This window comes from Cheilinus undulatus, linkage group 12 (genome assembly GCF_018320785.1).
Source record: "Cheilinus undulatus linkage group 12, ASM1832078v1, whole genome shotgun sequence".
NCBI classification, from domain to species: Eukaryota; Metazoa; Chordata; class Actinopteri; order Labriformes; family Labridae; genus Cheilinus; species Cheilinus undulatus.
In genome coordinates, this window is record NC_054876.1 from 41,295,228 (window position 1) to 41,319,971 (window position 24,744).

Genomic DNA, 24,744 nt, shown 5'->3' on the forward strand with positions numbered 1-24,744 from the left:
ATCATATACAAAGATGAGGATGGTGAAAAATAACATCGGCATAAATCAACTCCTCAAATGATGGTATTAGGAGGCCAGGGCTATTGGTACTGTATAATTTAGCTAATTTTCTGAAACAATAAGCTGATAATATCAGAATAAGACAACTTAAAGAGAAAATGATCTATGTTAATCTTTTAAGACCATTGATAATACCAGAAGGGTGCGAATGAGGAACCTTTCATGGATTGATTTTGAGATAAAGAGAAGGTTCTCTCTCTTTTTTATTACCTGAATGACCAATCGATTGGTAAGTGTGTGGGTGCAATTTCAGTAGACCAAGTCTTTCTTTGGTTGACTACAGCCCTACTGTTTTCAACAGCTGCTCTAACAGCGACATCTAGGAAAGCAGTCAGTTGAAACTCACCAGACAACCCCTCATTAAACCGAAAAAACAAGGATCACTATGTCTGTACTTGGTGGAAAATATTGGAGAATTAGAGTTCAGACAGTGCTGACCTGACCACTGGTCATCAGTCTGAGCTTATCAGTGGTTTCTATTGATTATTGATGTTTATTATATTAGTTTTGAGCTCAGACTTATCATTTTATTTACTGTCTCCATGTTTGTTGTTTACATCCAACACATTAGGTAGCTGTATACGGCCTGACCTCTCTGGCGAGCCCTCAAGAGTCTTTTTAAAGTAGGACATAAGGCAGCCGGACTGAAACACAAATGAAAGGTTGAACCACAAGTATATGTCTGGCCTAACAAGTAAAGCTGAATTCTTCTGTCAGAGTGATTGTTGTATAGTAAAGTTGTCCAAATTTTGAAACTTTTTTGATACCATGCACTTCAAGTACATACTTTTTCAAGTAGGATTGGGTTTTTTTTCTCATACTGGTGCTAAATCAATACTTTTTATACGATTCTTTTGAGAGAAACAAGTGGGTTGAAAGTCAGCAGAAGAATCAAAGATGCCTGGGTATCGTAAATGAGTTGCAGAAATATCTTCTTAAGTTGCCAGTCAACAATTGAAAAAGCAAAGGGGACCATTGTAACTTAACACATAACACAAATTCCCAAACATATTTCTACCTTTCTTTTGGAGTGACAGGGTGTTCACAAAGGGCGCAGGGTACTGAAATAAAGTGTTGATATCTGTGTTGCAATTTGGTCCAGTAGGTATCGATTGTGTCGGTACCGGTACCATGTTGGTACCAGATACTGGTACTCATCCCTAATTTCCTCTAGTGCTGCACAACTAATCTAACTGCGGTCATGATATCATGGTATGCAATTACATATTTGCATATAAGTCTGCATTATTTTTGTATGAAGTAGTTGAAAGGTTTAAGAATGCCTGCAGAAGGCCTTTAAGTTTGCAATGGTGCCACTATTGCAAATTGCAGAGTGACCTTTATTTAAAAAACAAAACAAAACAATGTCATCAGCATATGAATGAAACTTTGCATTGAAAAAACTATGACCGATACTGACAGTGGTCTTAAAAGTGAGCCCTGAGGCTCTCCATTTTTTACTTCAATATATTCAGAGGTAAAGTCTTCAGCCTGCACATACGTCTTTTTGATATATAATTTTAGATTGATTGCTCTGACAGAGCAAGTCATGCCTTAAGGTTTCATTGACCTCCTCTGCTGCTCGCTTTAACCGTGTAATCTTCTTCTCACTGTTACTCATCAAAACCACTCTGGGATGGAAACCTGACGATTGTCCGTTGACAGCTTGTTGGATAACTCTACCTGCTTGTGTGTTAGCCAGGTGAGCCAGACTTGCATAAAGCTGATGAGTGAGGGAACAAGAGGAGGATCAGAGGAGGGGTGGGGAGTTTAGAGAAAAAAAAAGAGGATGACTGCAGCTGGAGCTGAATAATGTAGGGTAATGTGATCTCTTATTGCAACCGACTGCCGCTGCAAACAAAAGGCCAGGTTTCTACTGCACCTGGCTCACTGACCTGCGATAGACTTCAGACAGAGAGTGGCTGTGTTACATTATTTTAACCTCCAAAGGGACATAAATACTAACAATAGATTAAAGACAGTCTGAAGCAAATTCATGAACATCTAAACCAAGTGTGTGACAACAATGCAACAGTAAAGAAGTAAATTTAATTAATCACAAAGAGTACTTAGAAAAAAACCTTCTTTTAACTTTTAATAAACTGCTCAGACTGTGTTTACTGTGAACTCTGCCTTCACAGTTCAGTAGGTTTTCAATTTGCTGGTCATACTTTGACTAAAAGTCATCATGCTCCATAGCCCCAATGCTCTTTTGTTGCTGCTTCCTCCTTTTCTCTCGCTACACAATGGAGTATTCATCAATTCAGATCATTTCACAAGCTTCAGTGCTTTCATGTACATTGACATCTTTGCTTGGCCTCCACTTTTTCTTCCTGACACTCCATCAAAAATCAGCAGAAAACAAGCAGCACTTTCATTTCTTCTTCCTGCCCATTTGTTCAGACTTTACAATTAAAGACATCGATTCAAACAATTAAGTATAATTTGTTGCTAGAAGGAAATCAAAGTCATTGCCTTGTTGTGATCTTCTATTGTCTGTTGACCAATAAGGCAGCAAGACTCTTGCTAAAATGTGAATCTTGTTTTTTCTCCCTGGAAAATAAAGACCACTAACCTCACATGATTATTATGTATCCAACCAACAAATGCATAAAAAATACATTCAAAAGGCAGCACTTACAAGTGAGTGCTGTTTGGGGCTTTCAACAGACTAACCTACTAGACTGAAAACTTAAAAGTGTCTTGCAAATGTATTGTCTCTATTACTCTGCTGTATTAAAACCCATTAGCTGCAACTGTGTTTTTAAGTGTCCTGTTTTCTATCAATCATGACTACTGCTCATTTTTCACACATTGATACCATCATTACAGAAAATATATTCACATCCTACAAACAGCCAAAAATTTGTCTCACATTTGTTGTTCTGTTGTTTCTCCTATCCCTCTTTCTGCACCCCCCTCTTCTCTCTTCCTGCTTCACCTCTCAGACATGTGTCTGGATCTGGTCTTTAAAAGGAAGGTTTTCCTCGCAATTGTAACTTTGCTTGAGTTCATAGTGAATGTTGGGTCTTTCCAATAATATATCAAAGAGTACAGTCTAGACCTTCCCTCTTTGTAAAGATGACTTTGGTTAAAAACTAATTGATTGAGAAAATTCTACTGGCTGATCTGGTGCTATGTGGCATATGTGGTGCATCTGCTACCACCAAAGTCACTGGCCACTTTTTCCACGACCATTAACTTCAATTGGAGCAGCCAACAGAAATTCGCTTTACCAATCAGAGACATTGCCGTGACTAAGAATGTGCACAATTAGAAGGCTAAACAGTTAAAATTCGGATCCCATTTTAGTCCACACTGGAATTAAGAGTCGGTTTACCTAATTATCAAAATTTTTTATCAGTTCAGGCCCACAATCCCAAAAGTTCTTTCTAAACTTTAACACAGCCGCCTGACAACAGGAAACACAGTGGCTGTTCTTAATGACAACCGCTCTGCTGCCAAAGTGCTCTTTAATCCAACATAAACAACTGCTAACTGCTTTAGCACCGGTTGCATCTCTTATGTACAGGGCAGTTTAGCATCATTTTATCTAAGTTAAACTGACATAAAACCAAAGTACTGTGTAATAATATTCAACCCAGGAACGTGGACGTTAACCAGCAAAAAGGATGGTGGTGCTGACCCTGCTAATGTTAGCCACATTCTGCAAACCAATTCTGCACTGTTACAGTGTGATGTTGTTTACCATTGTCGAGTGAAGGTGGTTTGCAGAATGTATCTACATGGATTTAGACCACTCAGCTAAATGCAGTTATATTTTGCATTTAATCGGATGGGGAAATTTTATGCCTAGAAACATTAACAGCTGTGACACTCTAGAATTGTGGGTAATGTAGTGCTGTTGCCTAAAATTGTCTTGCCTGAGACTTAGGTCTTCCACATGATTATAAATCCTCCTTTATCTGTTTAAACCTTCTTTTGTTGAAAATTGTTTGGTAGCAGCTGAATGCAAAAGTTTAACCAATCAGAGACACTCCAGGATTTCTAGTGTTTGATGCAGTGTAGTTTACAAGATCTGAATCCTGCTGAAAATTTTTGGAATGACCTTCAGAGGGATCTGCACAGGAAACACCCTCATAATCTGATGGGTTTTGGGCACTTTTGAGAGGAAGAGTGGGCAGATTCTAACCACTAAAGACTGAATGCTGTTATGAAATTAAAGTGTGTATTGTGTTAGGGCAAGGGTGGGAACATTTATGCAAAAAGTTGTAATGAAATATCTTGGCCTTACTTTTGCACACCACAAACATTTGGTATTTTAAAAGCAGTGTTTAGAGTTTCTGTAACCACGAGATTGTGATTTTTTAAATATTTTTTACCTTAATCATGCAGACATGTTGACCAATCTTGGACAAATATTCTAGTGTACTGGAAACTACAATCACTGAAATTTTATGGCACTGGGATTAAATAAAAAAGTGTGATCTATCTCTGATGTAACCAAAGACTTAAGGCCATGGATGTGCTCTGAAAGTACACTGGAGGGTCAAAAACTTTTAACAAAAGTAAACAGTGATTTATTCAGGCCAAACAGTAAAGTGGTAGCACCTTGGAGAGAACACAACTCTTATGAAATGGTTGCACACATAGGGTTGGTGTAAATTATAATATGTACCACAGTTACACTCTCTAAATGTATAACAGCTGTTTTACCACAACACAGCATCACTTTAAATTCACTGCATGACATTTTGCAACACAGCATTCCAGCAAAGACAAAACTTACAGTCCTGACACTTCAAAACGGCTCAGCATGCCAAAAATCATTTGCACTGAAATCATCAGCGCTCCATGTTTAACTGTTGATTAGCCTCTTGTCTAGATTTTGTGATTTTGTCTAAATTTACTCCACAGTAATCTTGGCGCCTTACAGTCTAACCCACACAAATGAGTAGTTGCACAAATGTTGCTTTAGTTTGGTAAAGGAGGATAGAAAGAATAGTCCGTTATCATAAACTGGAGGGAAATTTCCAAACAGGGGTGACTCTGCGTGCTTTCACAAAGTCTTTGTCTTTAAAAATTTGTAGGACTGTAGATAAGACAAGCAGCATGTGGAAAATGAAAAAAACAAGAAACACTGCTACTATTAGAGCTCTTCATATTTTGGGTTTAAACAAAATAAAAAAGAGAATCTCCTAAACCTTACACTTTAACAGAGCAATAATTACATAGTTTTGTTGCTTTCAATCTCAAAGACTGGCATTCAGCAATAATTTGATCGTTACATTTTGGAAAAAGGAAAGGAAAAACAAAATGCTGTCATCACTTGAGCTGAACAATACGCTCTTATTTCAGTAATAAATCTTGAATGGCAGTTTAATCACATTATGACTGTTTCTGTAGCTTTGCTGCCTTTCTCATTAAGTTTATTTTAAGTTTACAGAAACCACTGAAAGAATAAAAAAAGAACTCACTCAGTGATGCTCCTTATTCTTCCCTATAGTCATTTCAGTGTGGTTCAGTATTTGTTTATGTACCTCTCAATTTTACAATAGCAACAAAGAAGACACAATCAGCTTCAGGCCATGCATGCTTGGAGACGTTGAGTCGATGATCCGGTTCTGGGTTGAACTCTGAGGTAATGTGCACACAAAACCAGCGTAATAATAGATGTTTGAGGACCATGTCGAAGCATGTTTGCATACTATTTACCTCTAGAGAATAAACAAGCAAAATCGTTTATTCAAAATTGAATTACTTTTTTCAACTCCCTCAGAAAGTCTTAAGGGTTTTTTCAGTAAGGTTGAATCCTGAATTCAAGACGATTAAAGACAAGCTGAAAGTTGATGTATATCATAAACATCGGGAGTAAGGCTTGGTCTCACTAATGCTGTCATTAAGAAATAATGAAGGTTAAAGCAAGGATTGATTTAAAACTCTGCACAACATTACAGCTCATATGATAAACGCATTACTGGTAGTGGACGGTCCTCAAAGACCACATGAGTTTTGACACAAAGCTATACTGAACTATTGTTCCATTTTTCTTCAAAATGAAATAAAAAAGAAAACAAACAGCTGAAAGGGAAACTAATGTTCACAAAATTCAGCAGTATGCTTTGTTATAGTGCAATTTTAAGTACATTTAAATAAGGGCTTATTTTTCATTTAATCCATTATGATTTTGGTCAAAAACAAATTAAAAAGTTAAGAACAGTTCTGAAATTTCCCACAGTTATAGGTATGGGAATGGTCTTAAACACAGCCTACAACCCATCTATCACTGTTTACAGCCATGGATGATTAAAAAAACCTCATCTCCATCACCACGTCATGGATTGATTTCCTGAAACAAACTAGAACTCTTAATCTATATATAAACTTCAGTGCTTTCCCATACTATTTAAGGAAGACATAATGGTTTAATATTGCATTGTTTCAAAGTATCAACATTTTTGACAAACTTAGCTAGCAATAATAACCAAAACTACAAAACTAAAAAGTGTCAACAACCTAATAAGATCCATGACAGGTGTGTGGTAAACAGCCTGTAAGAGGATGAGAAGAGGAAGCTAATCGTTTAATCAGCAGCAGGTAAACCAAGCAGAAACTAACACAGCAAACCAGTGATCCACAACCATCTGTGGCCTTGAATTCAGACCACCAAGCTCCCCCCGCTCCCCCTCCTCACCAGAGTGACGGGCAGCAGGATGGTGAGCAGAGCGATGTGATGTAACACCAGCAGAAACTCTCTGCGGACGAATGAGTTCACTGTCCTCAGTGAGTGCTGCTTGTAGTCCTCGTGCCCTTTGACTCTGAAGCGGTAGAAGTGACTGAGGTACATGGCAAAGATGTCGTATGTCATGTAGGGGACGCCGTACCAGATGACGAAGTAAGTGGCCAGCCAGTGCCTGAGGGACAAAAACAAACAAAAAAAGGTCATGCTGTTATTCAATACTGAATAAACCATATTGTGAAAATGATTCTGAGCAGGGCAAGAAAGAACTGATCAATACTTTATGCAGTATTTTGAGCAATAGTGGAGCATCATACAAAGTTGTATGGGCTACTAGGCAACTTTATTTCTAGCTTTGATGAAGCGGCAAAAGATGAAAATATATAAACAGTGTGCTTTTTTATTTAGTAAATGTGATTTTTCATTAGTTCCACAATCCTAAAACCCTACCTAACACAGCAGCCTGACATAAAAAGCTTCCACTGGTCAAATGGACATTGAAATAGGTTGTAGTATAGGTAGCATTATTACCGTATTCAGTGTCAGTAGACCTGGTAGTAAATGGAAACCTGAATGACCTTTACTTTCAGGAGACGCTAACACACACAGACACTCACTTAACCCTTCTCCGTCTCCTCTCTAACTTGAGCAAGCAGAGGCTTCAAGGCAGGCTTATGTAAGTACAGTATAACAAACAGCTTGGACGGCTGCATCGCTCTAATGAGCAGCGATTACACTGATGGTTAATTATGTGGACAGGAGGGAGGAAAGCTGTAGGGCAGAGCTGAGCCACTGACCTCTGACCTCTTGCTAGAGTCTTCAGCTCTTAAGGTCAGTGGATAGAGATTAAGAGCACAAAAGCACAACAAACAACTCGGAGGAAGATGAAGACGACATGAGTCACTTCTGCGAGTGTACATATTTGCAATGGAAAATACAGGTGAAACACTCCAGGCATCCCTATTTAAATATATCTACAAACAATCCTCCACACTTCCTCAGTGCTTAACCTTGTAGCTATGAAGACTTCTAAAGCAGGAATAAAATCCAAAGCCAACTGTTCAGTTCATCCGGCGTTTTACAGCAGCTTGTATTTTTATATGACAGGATATAGCATGTGTGTTTTTGTTTCTTGCTACTGAGTACGAATATGAAGACAACAGTCTGGCAGATATATTTTTCAGGATTTGTGAGGTAACTCATTTCAGTTACAGTCATGTACAGGAATTTTAGGCATGAAGGGTGCTAAGGATTCATCATCAGGCCTGATGTGCCAAAACCCAGGGCTAGTGGTGGTGGGGGGGGTCAAGCTCGACACATATTGGCATCTCTTTTGTCCGTGCCTTTTCAGGCCTGGTAATACGCCAAGAGACCGTAGACCACAGTCTAGAATTGACTCACTCTATGGAGGCTGAAATCTGAAACTACTACTTATAATGCACACAATGAGTGCATTGACGAGTAACAAGACCATGTTTTTAAGATAAAAATATATGTATCATACATGTAAATATATGATTCAGCAGTTGTTTTGATGATTGAGAGTTGGAATCTTAAAACTGACACTGACAAAGTATCTAAATTCTAAATTTTGTGTTAAAATTGTGCATGGAGACTACTGTGAACAACTGTGTTATGGACAAATAAAATGTGATTATGGTAATGCATTACTTTGTACCCTGTTACACCAGACACTGATTGGGACGACACAGACTAGCCTGGTGAGCCTGGTTGCCTTGTGGATGAAGACTGGTGCTGTAGCATTCTTTTACCTTGTTTACTGCACAGCTTGCCTGGCATCCAACTCCTGATATTCTGGTAATTAAAAAAAGCCCTGAAATTATCTTGTATCATTGTTTTTAGCCTGCTGGCAGTAGACAGAATGATACATGAAACTGGGGTGGATCTCTAGCTTGTTCTGAAGCGAGGAGGCGTGCGCTGCATCATGCAGTTTAGCATCTGCTGCCATCAGTTGGCTTTTTGTTAACTGTACCATGGAGGTTGGTATTTTGAAACTGCTGTCACAGCATTTATGGCCATAATGATTCTGTTAAAACTGTATGGGTACACAAATCAGCAAGGAGCAAAAAAACATCTGAACTGCTTTTAGTCTAAATGGTCTTGAACTATAACACATCAAGTCTTGTGTTTAAGGTTTGTGTGGATGGTGTTTCCATCGGGTTAAGGATCAGACAAACACAACCTAAGAAACTGACTCAATGTACGAAGGCCTTCAGTCCCAGTGAGCACACCCACTTGTTTCTAAAGAATAGTTTTACTATACTTTCAGTCACTTTAGCATAGGCAAACAGGTGGAGCTGTGGCAGAGCTGTAGCCTTTGGGCAAACAGCTACATGGAACCTGCCTTTCAGTCAACATAGCCCATAACTCTTAGCCTAAAATGGATGAGTTTAAAAAGTGTGCACCAATAAAGTTATTTGGACTAAAACTGTTGAAGAAACAGACATGTTAAACATGTAATTTGGGGGTCTTATGTAGCTTGAGCTTTGGGGAATTGTGTTTTTTTTTTTTTTTTTTTTTTTGCATTTCCAGTTGGCTCAATTTTTTCAGCACTGGAAAGTGCCAATTGGTTAAAAGTTTGGCTTACATTTTTGATCCTCATTTTCATTGGTTAAAAAAATCCTACAACTCAAATATTAAGCTAACATCTGGAAACACAGAGACAATGCTTTGACAGGGATTAAAAGCAGTCTGACTATAAGGTAAACCTACAGTTCAGCCTAATTAATCAGAAATGTTTAATTTTGGGAGAAACCTGAAGATAAATCAAGTTATCTAGGGTTCAAATTTATGTCATACTGTAGTCTAAAGCATAAGCTGGACTTGCACTCTCAGCTGTGTATATTCTAATATTGCAAATCATGCATAAAAGTTCATGCAAACAGGGCTATAAAGGCCAAATGAAGTGACAGATTGTGATGAGTATTAGAGTATTCATGGATCTGACTTTGGAGCATGTGTCTGATAAGCTGCAGGCCTTGTGCACGTCACAGGACAGCAGAACTGAGCAGCGTGGTGGAGGAATTAAGCTCTGTGGGCAAATGGGGAGGGGCAGCGGAGATTAGCAGCCTCAAACTGGGCCTTCCCCGGACTGGCCGCTGACTCAGTGGGATTACAGGGCTAGCATTAGCTTAGCGTTACACTTTCCTAAACTGCACGGGGAAGCTAGTGGTTCGGTAACACAAGCCTGCTACCATGGCTTTGATCTGGATGCAGGATTTACAGGATGACAGATGCTAGCTGAATAAGGGCAGATTGGACTGTCCTTAATGGGAATATGGAGGAATATGTTGATTTTTGCAGAAATAGAATTCCCTTACAATAGCTCTATGGCAGAAAGTAGCAGCAGATTTTGTTTAAATGCGCCCAAGTTAGGAATATTTACTCAAAGCACAACTATTTTTAAACTTCACACCAGAATGGAAACCTTTAGAGTGTCGGACAAATAAAAACAACCCTCTGAAGCAGCCCACAAGTTCAGGAAAGGGTGTAAAAATTAAGAGGGAAATCAGTGGTTATAAATAACAACCACTGTTTGGTGCAGGTGATCGATGACATGAAGTCTAACCTTTCATTAATGACGTTTCCCCGGCATGATGACACAACGATGACTCCTGCTGTGGTTGCCATGATGGCATGGATGGAGGACACCAGTCTGAGAAAGAGACAAACACACATAAAACCAGCATGTAAAATGATGAGTGGGTACATTCATGATCATTAATCATGCTTTCTGAATCGACTGTCAAGATGGCTCTAAGATGATGAAGCTTTGATGAGGTCTTTCCAGCACAGATTTGTGGTTTTGAGTTTCTTCACAGTGATGAGATGGATTGTGATGAAGTTTGGCACATTTATGCTCCCTTTCAGGATGAATAACTACAACTCTGTTTACCCCTAACCCTTAGAGGTGAAGACTAATGCTGTGTGCTGTGCTTATGCAAATGTTTGCATGCTAACAAACCAAACAAAAATGGAGATCATGTTAAACATGATGCATGCTATAAACATCATGTTAACTTTGTTTATATGAGCATGTTAGCATGCTGACATTAGCATGTAGTCAAAGCCAAAGAACAGCTGTGCCCCAACAGAGATAGTATGTCCTTTTACAATCATCTCTGGTTTTATTATGAGTATTTATATGCTTTATGCTTTTATAAATAGCACTGATTTTCACTATGATAGGGGCACTTTAATTAGAATTAACTATCTGCTTATACAGGGCCACTATTTTGCCTAGAATCAAAGTCAGTGTTAAACAAGTTTGATGTTTTGTTTCTTTCTTTGCTGTCAGTTTAGTAAACCTACAACAATGACCACAAATTAAAATAAAAAGACATTAACAAATAGGACCAATACAAAGAATGGTTACACATAAACACAGGAATTTAATGAACATAAAAGTAGGTAAAATCATTTTAATGTATTCAGAGAGTAACAGTAAATGGCAATCCTCAATTCTCAACAAAAGTTGAGATGTTTAGTAAGGTGTGAATGAAACAGAATACAGTGATTTGCAAATGTTCAACCTACAGTCAGTAAAATACAGCACAAATATTAACATATATGTAACATTAATGTTCAAATTGATCAACCTTATTGTTGACCTGAAAATAACCCATAACCTGAATTTGATGCCTACAATGAAAAAAGACCAGAGATGATGTGGAATGTTAAAAAAAAAACAAAAAAAAACAGACACATCACAGGTAAATAGGTAAAGATGTAATGAGTGAAAGAACCATGATTGGACAGAAAACACACACTCCTGAAAGGCTCAGTCGTTCACAATCAACAATGGCATGAGATTCTCTACGTCGTTAAAGACTAAATAGGCAAAATGATTCAACTGTCTATGAATGAAAATCCTCAATGGGCAAGTGCAATAAATTTTAGAGCAGTGGTTCTTATTGGTGAGTCACAGGACCCAAAACTGGGTCACTAAGCCCTTTTCAGTTGGTCATGAATATATTCCTAGAAACCAAAATTATACCAAAGTCCATGAAACTCTTAAGACATGCCTGCTTTGTCCTGTCTCTTGGTTTTGTCACGTTTTGTACTCTCTGAGGTCCAAACTGTACTAGTTCTCATAACATGACTTGGATTTGTTAAAAAATACCATTTCTCATTGAGGAACTGATGGTGGGTCCTGAGGCTGAGAACCAGTGTTTCAGAGATTCTAGGATCTTCAGTCCAAAATATGATCTAATCTGGAGAATTCTCAGCACAGAAGGTCAAGGTAGAAAACCATCACTAATTGCCAATGACCTCTGATCCCTCAGTCAGCACTGCGTTAAAAGCCAGCATCATTCTCTGATAGATACATGACATGAGCTTGGGAACAACTTAGAAAATTATTGTCTGTTAACCCAGTATGACCTTCATCTACAATCCACGTGAAGACCATAAAAAGTAAAAGTCATTTATCAACAACATTCAGACGTTGTAAGCTCCGGTCCACTTCTTTAGATCAAAGCTTATTTTAGATGGACTAACCTAAAGCGGGAAATTTTGCTTTGGTCTGATGAGTGCACATTTCAAACTGTCTTTGGAAATAATAGCTGCTGAGTCCTAAGGCTAACAAAAGAAAAAGGACCATCCTGATTCTTATCAGCGCAAAATTCAATAGCCAGCATCTGCGATGGTGTGAGGGTGCATTAGTGGTGAAGTGCACATCTGTGAAGGCACCATTAACACTTAGAGGCACATATTGAGCAACTTATGCTTCCATACAGGTAAAGTCTTTATCAGGGACGGTCCTGCTTACTTCAGCGAGACAATGCCAGGCCTCATTACAACAGCATGGCTTCACAATAAAAGAGTGATGCCTGCATGCAGTACAGTCCCGTCTTCATTTAAAAACATCTGGTGTATTATGAACCAAAACATATAAAAAGGAAATAGGGCTGAACGATTTGGGAAAATAATCTAATTGAGATTATTTTTTCCAATATTGTGATAGCGATTTAATGTGCGATTGTTTTTTAAATTCCACACCTTATGTATTTTCCACAAAAACGAGCAGTAAATACTTCTATATTTTAACCAGCACAACATTAAATAGATTGAACTAGGGCTTAATGCTTTTGAAAAAATATTTCATTGCAATTATTTTGAATCATATTGCCATTTCAGAATAAACTGTTGTATTGAGAGGATGGATCATTTTCATGTCATTCTCATTTTGATTTAGAAAAACTTAGAAAAATAAGGAAACTATTCTAAAAATAATTCGACAGTTAGATGTTTGCATGATAGATGGAACATAACTCTGCTGCATAAAAATGTTATTGAACTGGTATTTTAACAAATTTTTAATTTCAAAGAAATATTGCACCTTTTGCGATTTAAAATTGCAGTAGGAAATATTGCGATTTAATCTAAATTTCAATTAATTGCCAAGCTCTAAAAGAAAACGTGCACTATTGAGCAACATGAGATGTAACTACATCTAGCAAGAATGGGAAAGAACTTTTAGTACCTTAACAGGTTACATTTTACGTCCCTAGACACTCACAGAGTGTTGATAGAGGAAATGGTGGTGTAACACAGCAAAAACATGCCCCTGTCCCAACTTTTTTGGAGTGATTTGCAGGTATCAGATCCAGATTGTGTATATATTAAAAACATCTGAATGTAAAATATCTTGTCTTTGTGCTGTTTTCCATTAAATACAGGTTAAAAGGTTTGCTAATCACTGTATTGTTTATTAACACAACATCCCAATTCTTTTGGAATCAGGGTTTGTGCATCCTCTGGTATAGAAAAGAAGGGGGGATTGTTAGACATGTGAAAGTTAAATAGCCAATCAAAAGATGGAGAAATAAATATGAATCATAAGTTTCATTCAGTAGACTAATTGCATCGTAAGGTGAGATTCCACCTGCTCAGCAAATCACAATGAAAGTAAAACCACTTAGACAAAAATATGAATTACTTCAATGTAGGATATCTGCCTGGCTTTGGAGTTCTCTTCTTTGTAGAAGAGTGCTAATCTGACTATTGAAGAGAGAATAAACATTCTAAACAAGGACACAGAGAGAAGACGAATGGACAAAACAATATTAGGTCAGATGCATTGATCACACATTGGTCTATCTTGCCGATTGATACCTCTATGAGCAGTGGAAACTCAGACAAATCCAGGTCAAGGTTTAAAAGTGTCCCCTCAGGTGAACCACTACAGCAGACTGACCCACATGTTCACTGCACCATCGTGGGATTAGCAGTGCCCGGCCTCCTCTTTCCTCGTCTATAAACAGACCTGTGACATAGGAGAACTTGGTACATCTCTATTTTGAAGTGTCACCGTGTGAAGTGGTGTAAGGCGCACATTACATTCATTGGTGCTGCATTTGAAAAGAATACTTTCAAGGCATGAACTTTTGACATCTGGTAAGTCGTCGTCCTGCGTTTAAAAGATGTTTTGACTGAAGCAGCCTAAAGACTAGTGATTTTTTTTGTTTGTTTCAATGAAGGAAAGTTGACCATCTTAACATTTTCAGCCAGCCAGACAAGATCATTTCTGGCCTTGTTAAAGAAGGACCTTGGATTATATCACCAATCTGTTCAATCTTTAGATATCTGCTGCTGCTCAAACGATCTTTCTCCCTGGCTGTCGTCCAACTTGGCAGCTCTGACAATGAGCTGCTTTGAAATCAGGAAAAAACATGTAATTCATTCCCCAATCCTCACTGCAGCCATTAGAGACAATTGCCCCTTAAAAACAGTGCTGCTTTTAAATGTTTCAACTTCTTTCAGCACCTTTTGGGTTCACTTTACATCACCACCTACTCATCTCCACCTACAGCCGGGAAAATAGACAAACACAGGTTACCTTGAGTAATTGTATCTTATGTGACAAATACTCAGCCCTTATTCATCACAGAAGAAAGGCCTGTGTGGGCTGGAATGGAAACTAATTTTCTGGTTCCATTAAGGACACATTTAAGGATCTATACCTTAATGTGACAGAACAACACACAGCAGAGTGAAGGATTTTTACCCTATTTTTAGTACAACTCCTAGAAAATAATCATATTCACACAAATCCCCCAGTTGGACTGTATTACTTGAGCTCTACTTTCCCAAATAGAAAAAAAGGATTATGGAAGGAATCTTGAGGCTTTACGGTCTGGACTGAGTTAAAAAAGTCAAATCAGAATATTTCCAGTACACATCTGTTTATGATATGATTCTGTGATGCTAACATAAAGGCCATCACATGATTTTTTTTCAATTTTGAGAAAAAAGCATTAATGGTATTATGTCATTGTATAACAAAATTAAAGATAGCGCATTCAAATACATATTCAGGAGTTTTTTCCCCTAAAACAGCGATGTCAAGCTTAATCACAGCAGGGGACTAATTCTGAATTTGGGTCCAAATGAGGGCCGAACAAGGCCAACATTTAACCATAAATTGTCAACCTCATTTTCACCAGCAGTGAGTTATGGGGGGGACTTAGCACTGACGATAAATGATTTTGAGATTTAAATAAGTAAAAATGATAAGTATAAAGGCTCAAAATCTGAGATACAAATTCAAACTTATTGGCTCAAAGGCATTTAAAGTAAAAATCATGTTTTTAAAAGGCAAATATATACAAGACAGAAAGTTTAAATCATGATTTTTAAGAATCAAAACATGAGATACAAATTTGAAATCATGAGTTTTAAAGGTCAAAATAGGAGATAAAGTTCAAAATCATTGGTTAAAAATGTCAAATCCTGAGAAAAAAAGGTCAAAATATTATTTAAAATTTAAACTTGAGGATACAAAAGGCCATATTATGAGATAAAAGTCAAAGTAAGGAGCTAAAAAAGTCAAAACATGAGGAAAAAATAAAATCATGAGTTAAAAGGTCAAAATATTTCTTAAAATTTTAAATTCGAGGAACATGAAATGTAGAGAATAAGATAAAAAGTCAAAAGTGTGAACTGAAAAGGAAAGTCAAAACCCTAACTTTGCCTGATAACTGTGAGATGCAAAACTAAGAATATGAAAACAGAAATTTATTTTCCCACATTCCTGACTTTTCATCTAATTATTGTTTTTCTTATTTCTATGTCAGAACAAGGATATTTTAAATCATCAGGGTTATGTTAACATGTTTAAACTGCAGGAAATCTCCAGATCAGCGGGCCAGTTATAATAAAAATATGATATGATCTGGCGGGCCGGATATGGCCCTTGGGCCTTGAGTTTGACACCCCTGCCCTAAAACAAGCCTGTCATGGCAGACTGAACACGTATCTGTGCACCTGTACTTTTAAAGGGATATTTCAGGGATTTTTTAAGTTGGGTCGTATGGTGCTTGGCTATAGTAGTAGCATTAGCCTCCAGTGATTTCTGTCAAAGTTGCTCCTGAGGTTGTCATGAGCTCAGAAATATCCAGCGCATAGTGTCTGTAGATGGGATCGTTTTATCCGTTAGTTTAATGAGTTTTACATAAAAATAGGCCATGAAAATATGCTGGCTCGCCTGTACGCTGTGTCGAAAGATGTACAAAGCAGTTCATTTCTCCCAGAAAACCTCTCTGGGTCAGGCACTAATTTACGATACAGATTTCACCATTTTGTCTCCTTCCGCCGCGAACTGGTCCTCTGATCAGCTGTGTGGGTCTGCGGGCTTCTACCAGGATAACTAACACTACGCCAAGCCAAAATAAAGATAATATGAGTGATTTCGACTTGAGTGATGATGATGATGCGCAGTTTACCGTGGATATGAGAGGATATTTGTATAAACTGGAGTAAGGTCCAGCTTAAAACTCCACTAACTGATTTGTTTGTATGCCCAATATTTACAGTTCATAAAGGCAGATTGTCAAAGTATCAGGTACAAATAGAAATTTTCATATCTGCAGATAAAGAGACTTCCCTTTTTTTCTGCTGATACTGATACCATGCTGATAATATCCCTAGAAAGCAGTACCGTAAAAACTTCAGGTTTTGTATTTTTTATGCTACTTAATATTTGCATGCTTTGAGTTGAGAAATAAACACCTCAAAACGATCATTCTCTTTCTTGATAACTATGCAAGTAGACTCATGATACCATCCATCTATTATATTGTAATTCAAATTGTGGGTCATTACCAAATCGTGCAGCCTAACGAATGCCACTTTTCTTCTGAGAAGGTAATGGCACACGTCATGTGGTCTGATAGGAGTTAAAATTACTACAGGATCAAGAACTCCCCTGACCGCTAGAAAAGCTAAAGACTTTTACTCCTGTACTAAATTAACAAAAGTTTTACAAGGCTAATAAAGAAAACTCTCTTTTCTAACACCTTCAAATGGTGTGTTGCAAATCACAAAACTGTGAAACAAAGAGTGTATTTGTGTGGTTGCCTGCTTGAACCTGCTGCCACCTCACGCCAATCTCCATGGGAATGCAGCCACGACACGGGCATCGGCAAGGCAACAAAGGCCATGTGACCGGCAACTACAAAAACGATAGAGCTGAGCTGGAAAAGACTAACTGGCCTCTCTATTCCCTACACTACCCCCGCACACACATTTTGCCCCCACGCCTCGCTGCCTTCTAGGGCTGTATGGCCACATACTCCATCACAAGACCCAGATTTTACACAGCCCTTTCATTGTTCGTCCGCCAATAACCCTCTCTGTGTGTGCTGATGAAAGGTTGAGGTTGACGGGGTGAGGAGCGTGCAGAGTGGAAAAAGGGAAGAATGCTTCGCTGCCTTGTTCGGCAATGTTGTCTTTTCTTTCCTGCTGTGTCAGGCCAGCGAACAACCTCGGCTTCCTTTCACTATGACCAAGTCTTCCTCCTGACTGTAGCGTTATCCACGGCCCACTTGCTCTTTCATGTCCTGTCACACACACAGAGTGTCTGACAGTGAGGAGAGGTGGGTTTTCCTGCTCCTCCAGTAAATGGGCTACGCAATCTGTAGATCCAATGGTGCTGCAGTAGAGCGAGAGGAAAAGTGGCAGCAGAAGCAAAAAAAAAAGCAAACAGGGTAAAGTGCATTTCGTGGCAAGGAGGAACTGACTCTCTCTCCCCTCTTAACAACCCCTCAATTGCACAAATGGATGCAGCAACATCACTAACATCACTGTTCCCTAACCACTTTGGTGGTCACGAATAAACACTTAATCAATCAGACAGTCAATGGAAAATTATAGTAATGCATTTGCTGTTCCATACCTTGTTTAAGTACCGACTGGTAGGAGTTTCCCAAATGGAAGGGCTGATATTTGATATATCAGTGGCAGCGGTAGAGAGTAGAAATCTACAGATAACAGTAATAGATAGCCTAACAAATTACATTAAAGTCTGTGTTATTAGGTTCATGTTAAAAATTACTTTTAAAAAAGCATAAAAGTTCATTTGCACAATTAAAAGTAAAGTTTTTATCACCAAAGATGGGTCTGGAAGGTTTCAGAGTTCCTTCTCTTGGAAATTTGAGTGCTAAAACTAGGGGTCAACCAATTATCAGTCAGACGGATATTGTTTTATTTCATCTCTTACCAACTCAGATTTTCATTTTTGCAGTCAATACATATCAGATACAAATAACAGTTATGGGTTCCATTTGCAACTAATAATTGGTGTTGGACCAAAAAAAAAAAAAACAGTATCAGCCCACCCCTAGCTAAAACATGTAATTTCTTGTGTTTGCATGCATTTCCCATTTGTAATGAAGTTCGTTTTATGTTTTAACTTATTCCGCTAAAAAAAAACAAAACAAAAAAAAAAAAAGGTACTTCATAATGGTAAAATATCTTGTCCTATAGATTGTTTGCTGATGGCGTCACATCATAGCCAAGATCTCCAGATGGGGGGCAGCCAGTGGCTTCTGCATAGAGGCACTCTTAAAATGCTATTTTGTGCTGTTCATGACTTAGTGAGGATAAAAAAATCTTATCCTACTGTTCTGTCTTGAAAGCAGGGACACATTCAGGCTAAAAGTTTAATGATCATGGAGAAGTGGCAGCAGACATGGACTAAAAGCCTCTGTCTAGAGCCCTGCTCAGTGGAGTCAGACAACACCACGTATGGTCTACTACAAAGCAGCCTGTTTTGGTTAAGCACATTTCATCAAGGGAAACCCTGATCTTGCTTGTGTTTCAAAAGCAGATGCCAGACCAGACCTTGGAAATCCATCTCTCTGTTTAGAGATACCGATCATTCTGCTCAGCTCATTAAAGGAGTGTTTTGTCGTTTGCCACTGAAATGGTTCTACACTGATCTGTTATGTAATCAATTAATTTCATGGAAAAACTATTTTTATTGATGAGCCGTTGGAACAGCCTCAACCCTCCGCTGAAAACGTTATATTTTTGGGTACGGTAAAGCACCACCATAACGGCACCATTTGCAGTAAAGTGGCAAATTTGCCAAATGGCGTTCTTGTTACACCGCACTCTTTACTAAAGCTCCTGGTAAACACAGTGTAAAGTCTGACAGATACAATAAACTGTTTTCACAGTCGTTTGTAGATCACAATGGATCATTCAGTATGGGAAAGATGGTGCATGACTGTGGAATGCACGGGCAATGGGTTTTATGCATAAAAGACACAGGATGGATATCTACAGTGATGGAAGTGAAGCTACCCCAGGCTGTCTGCTGCTCTGATGCTCTCTGCTCCAGTAATGACTTTAGGTGATGTCTGCTAAACTAGTGGCTCCCAACCTTTTCCTTAGGGCTCCCTCCACTCGTATCTAAGATAAGCTATTTCTATACATATAAGCTAAATCCATAAGGACCCATTTGGAAAAGTAGACCTAAATTTCAATTTTCATTGACAAAATACCAACTTGAGATGCCTACAGACACTTGTTCTTGACTAAAGACTTACATATAAACTATCCATTATTCCAACAGTTCATTAGGGCCTCTTTTTGAAAAGTAAAAATAATAAAGAGGGTCTGCTCATTTTAAGAAAAACCTCAAAGTTCTCAAGTTTAAGAAGTTGTGAATTTAGGAGACAGTTTCTTCATAATTCTTTTGAACTCAAAATTCAAAAATCCAACCATTTAAGATTTTTTACCGGAAATTCTGAGTTTTTTTTCTTGTAAACAACAACTTAAAATCTCAAAAAAAAAAAAAGAAAAAAAAAGCAACAAAGAAATTTACAGATTCCCCTTAGGGGTGCCCGGACCCCAGGTTGGGAACCAATGTGCTAAATCAGTTTCAGACCAGACTGGTGTTGCTATTAGGGGTGTAAAGATAAACCTACCAGAATCGGCAACACTTAAAAGGTCTGGAAACATCCGTCTAGAAAGCCTTCAAAAACATAATATAAATCTGTCAAGCATTAACATTATGAAAATGAGCATGGTGTACAATTTCATCTTCACTGGCTGTGCTGAAATGCGATGATCCTGAAGTAAACATCATGGACAGATGTATTAGGGAGATTAATGGTTATAATACAAGACTAATCAGGTTCATTTATGAAGTATATTGAACATGCATGGACAAGGCATTTTAACCAAAACAATACAATAAGAGTCCATCAGCTGTTGTGGGCAAGATCTGAATATTTATTGGGTAGCAGTTAAAGATTTAACATCTCTCTTCCTCTATTTCTGAAGTAATATAGATGTCCTTGAAGTAATATAGATTTATTTAAGTGTTTGGCTTGTATTCATCTAAGCTGTGAACCATGTAGAGGAAGCCTGCACTGTAAATAGGAAGCATTTTTAGCCATCTTATCCATCCTAACAGTAAGAGCACTGCTGCTGTATGAACCTTAAAAGGCATCCAGTAACTGTGGCCATGAGACTATTAGGCTTAGAGTGTGTGTCGGCCAATGTTAAGCATTATAATCCCTTATGAAGTCAAGTGTTGTTCAATAAAGTAGGGTAAAGTTGGCCCTTGTATTACAGGAGAGAGGAGCCTTTCAGCTGGTTTAATACATGTGCATTTTTGGTGCTGAGCTCTGATGGCTGTAGTGTTTCAGTGCTGCCCTGCTTTTACAGTATTCACTATTATTTTGATGTAACAAATCAAGAGAAAAGCCCTTTTTTCCCTGCCTCAAAACAACAGCTAGTGAGTGGATTATCTTTTTCTGTGCTGACTGGGGATTATCCTCACCTCGTTTTTTTTAACCTTTCTTGTGTAATCTACTCAAAATTGTGTTTACAGTGCCTCCTTTAGAAAGTTAAAGAAGAGACACAGAGCACCATGTCACTGCATATCAGTCCGATTAGTTGATGATAAACTCCAAATAGAACTGTCCTGTTTGTGTAGCTCATAAGAATAATTTCACTAGCATGTGATTAAAGTGCTGGGAGCAAAAAATAGATGCTGATCCACTTCAATTACCACAATTTGTGACAAAGCTACAAATCTAAATAGACTTTAGGATTAATTTGCTGACATGTTGCAGTGGTATGATCATAAAGTCTTGCATGATGTTTGTTTTATCAGCCATGAAGATACGTGGTACCTAAATGTAAGCTAAGAACTGTTGCCTTGCAGCAAGAAGGATCCTGGATCAAATCCTGGTAGGGCACCTTTCTGTCTGGAGTTTGCTTGTTCTCTTTGTGCATGCATGGGGTCTGCCTGGGAACACCAGCATCCCCCCACAGTCCAAAGACATGCCCATTGGGTTAATCAGTGACTCTAAATCAGTGGTTCTCAGCTGGTGGCTCAGGACTAGGGATGGGCAGTCATCGCAAATTACTTTAAATCGCAATATGGTCTGCTGTAATTTACAAATCGCAGAGGTTGCAATATTTCTTCAGCTAGAAATGCGTCAAAATACCGATTTCATACATTCATTTGTTGCAACAGCATAAGTGTTTTTTTAGAATGGGTTATAACAATCCTTCTTTTAATGGTACATATATATAAGTGGCGTAAAAATGGTAATCCCCTTAAATAAAGCAATTAACATCAGATTTGCAATATGAGCAAAAATAACTGCAATTAGATTTTTTTTTTTATCAGCTATCAGCTGACAGCCAGCTGATGCTATATTACTGTCTCACAGCTCCCACAGCCAATCACGGCTCTTTCTCTCAACACAGCAATCCATTAAAATACAACAATGCAAACAACATAGACAGACAAACAAACAAAAATAATGAAGCAATATCAGAATTAAAGATTAAAAGCTTGTCTAAAGAGGTGCGTTGTAAGAAGTGCTTTGAATGTGGGTAGGTCTGTGCAGTTTGAAATATGGGTTTGGAGAGAGTTCCAGAGGGCAGGGGCGGCTATGGAGAAGGTTCTGTCCCTTCAGGTTCGGTGCATGCAGTCCTGCATTTTACTTTGTTCTCTTTCACTGTGATAGTGGGTATATTTAAATGTTTTCTCTATATGTCAACTCATATCTCCTTTTCTTGTGATATGAAAGTACTATCTGTATGGGACTAGTATTACCTGTGGACCTCTGGTGAAAATGAATAAGAATAACCCCCAAATTTCAGTGTTTGGTGTAGTGCATTCGCACAGGATAAGTGAAGTCTGTGATGTACTGAAATTTACAGATATTTCTGAAGGAAAACATAAGGGTGCTGCATGGCTGCAGCAATAAAAATGCACGGAGAATTTTAATTTCTAAAATTCATACAAAAAAAATGCAAAGTCGTGCACATGCGTCCTGCAGGTGGCATTTCCTTTATGTGTTCTGTACGTTTCTGATGGACTACATGTGCTTAAGTGTTTTTCCTTCTATACCAGGGGTGTCTAACTCATTTTGGGTAAGGAGGTGGAGTTTGTCCAATAGGTCATTTTCATCTTTATTTGGCTGGTACATATACTAGATGCCAGCATAAAACTGATATCTGTTCATGCCACATCATTTGGCCGATGTCAGCTTTAACGATGCCATACTGATTCATCTGTGCATCCCTACTTATACCACTTCTACGAGTAATGATAATGAATCAGTTTGATAAGGGGGTTTGAGTTAAAAATATCATGTACATGTGTTTATTCACTGGTAACTTTGGTCCTTTTATGTCTTTTAAAATGTAAATAAGCAGAGACTGTGTTGTTTAAAGCATGTAGTATCAAAATAGAATTAAAGTATTTTGACCAATTTACTGAAGTGTACAGTCCTGATCAATATTATCAGCCAATTATGAATATGTGTCTGTGATATATTTTGCTTACACAAAAATAAAATCAAAATGGAAATATTTGCAAAGGCTACCATGCAAACGTCACCTGATGCTGTTCATGTACCTTAAAGATTCAGGAGATTTGCCAAGGGGCTTTAAAAATGTCCCATGTCGGTGTGGTCAATGTGAACCATATCAAAGGGACTTGCATGATCCAAGCATGTGACCTGTGTGGAACAGTAGATACAGTACGATTTACTGCCTGGTTTTAGTGGTGAAGAAGCAGCAGCATGACATCCCCCGGAGGCCTGGACGCTTGTGAGAACAACGTTTTCCGTTAGATGAGCATTAGTAAATTAGTTGAAGCTTCATTCGGGAGTCCGGTTCAGTGTTTTTCAGTGCATAGCTAACTCAGCAGTCGGCCCTGACCAGAGCTCAGAGGAGGATTAACAAGAGTGACAGCGTACAAATGAGCATTGAACTGAGCTGGGCACATGTGAGCAAGTCACACAGCGGGATGCACATACACAAACTATATCCGTTATTACTGCTTTTCAAACTTTTAGATGTAAAGACACTAAAGAAGCTGCAGATTTTAAGGTGTCATTTAATTGTTACAAAACTTGGATCACTTTTTCCTTTATGATGCAAGGCAACATCCCACAGTACTTCCTGAATGTTACCAGGGAAAAACACACTGCTGGGACTTGAAATAATCATAGATGCACTTCATCTTTGAAACTAACTGCATTATCAGATATACACTGATTGTCTATCAGGACTAAGTGTGGAGTTGAAGATTGTCACACTACCAGAATTTAAAGTTCAGTATCATACAGATACAAGTTCAAGAATATGGATAGCTGTTTCAATATCATGGCAACAAAAACAGAAGACCTAGACAACTAATACCGGGTGATTTCTTGTGTGGGCCGAGCACTGAATGGCTGCAAGAGCCCTTCATTGGCATTTTTCTCACACTTTCACTCATTTTTCTGGCATTAGATATGCACCAATTTGCATTAAAATCAGCATGCACCTAAAACTCTGACAAAATGCAAGGTCCTGTGGGTTTCAGAAATGGCCATGGTGGATTTACTCTTTAGTTCGTTCTTTTTAGATAACACCCCATAGGAGGCAAGAAGAGATTCCTAGAGCGATGTTAACAAAAAAGGACATGTTTTGAGTTGTTTATAATGTTTAAAAAAAAAAAAAAAAAGGCCTCCATCTAAAACTTCAATGAGCAGTGTCACACAATGACCATGTACAGTTCGTTTCTACAAAGTGGTCTGGTTTGGTACGCTACAGTTTTGCCAAATCTTGAATCTCATCTTCTCCATAAGATGCACACCTCACAAACCTCCAGGCTTGCCTGTTGTGAAAGGAAATCCATCTCTTTTGAGACATCCAGATCATTTGTTTCAGCTCAGTAGAGCTCGTTGTTGTCGTTATTTGATCCACATTTAAAAAACCCAAAGGATTGAGGACAGGAAACTGGCACTCAAACAGGAGCTAGCTACAGGCTTGTTCCTGAACAGCACATATTTACTCAGTTGCTCTCTCCACAAGGTTGCTAGTACATCGCTGTTCCAGTTAAAAGCATGTCTGTGACAAACGAGCATTTTTCTATATGTTAAAGAGGTTCGGCTAGCCTCTTAGATCTGTAAAAGACTCCTCTTGACTCTTGTCCCCCTTGGCTAGACAACGCTTGATGCTAGAAGGTCTGCAGGACTGAGTTAAATGTGATGCTGATTGCCTCCATGCCAGGTAAATCCATTAAACAGTGGTAAAAATCACTTTTTTGAAAAGTGTTGGCATGGTACCCAATATATGTTGGAATTTTCTGATGATGATTGCAGCGTAGTGGTCCATTTAGAGCTGTAAAGTGCAAACTTTCCTCTGTTCCCATTCATTCC

At 38.3% G+C, this 24,744-nt stretch overlaps 1 protein-coding gene across 1 annotated transcript in view; it reads right to left on the bottom strand.

The window, feature by feature from the left end:
* Window positions 1–24,744, bottom strand: part of tlcd3a (TLC domain containing 3A) — a 51,019-nt gene that overhangs the window by 24,292 nt on the left and 1,983 nt on the right. The window contains exons 2-3 of the mRNA XM_041800952.1: window positions 10,350–10,436; window positions 6,716–6,935 (exon numbers count right to left, since the gene is read on the bottom strand). Coding sequence (XP_041656886.1) covers window positions 6,716–6,935; window positions 10,350–10,436 — 307 coding nt within the window. The remainder of the gene's footprint in view (window positions 1–6,715; window positions 6,936–10,349; window positions 10,437–24,744) is intronic.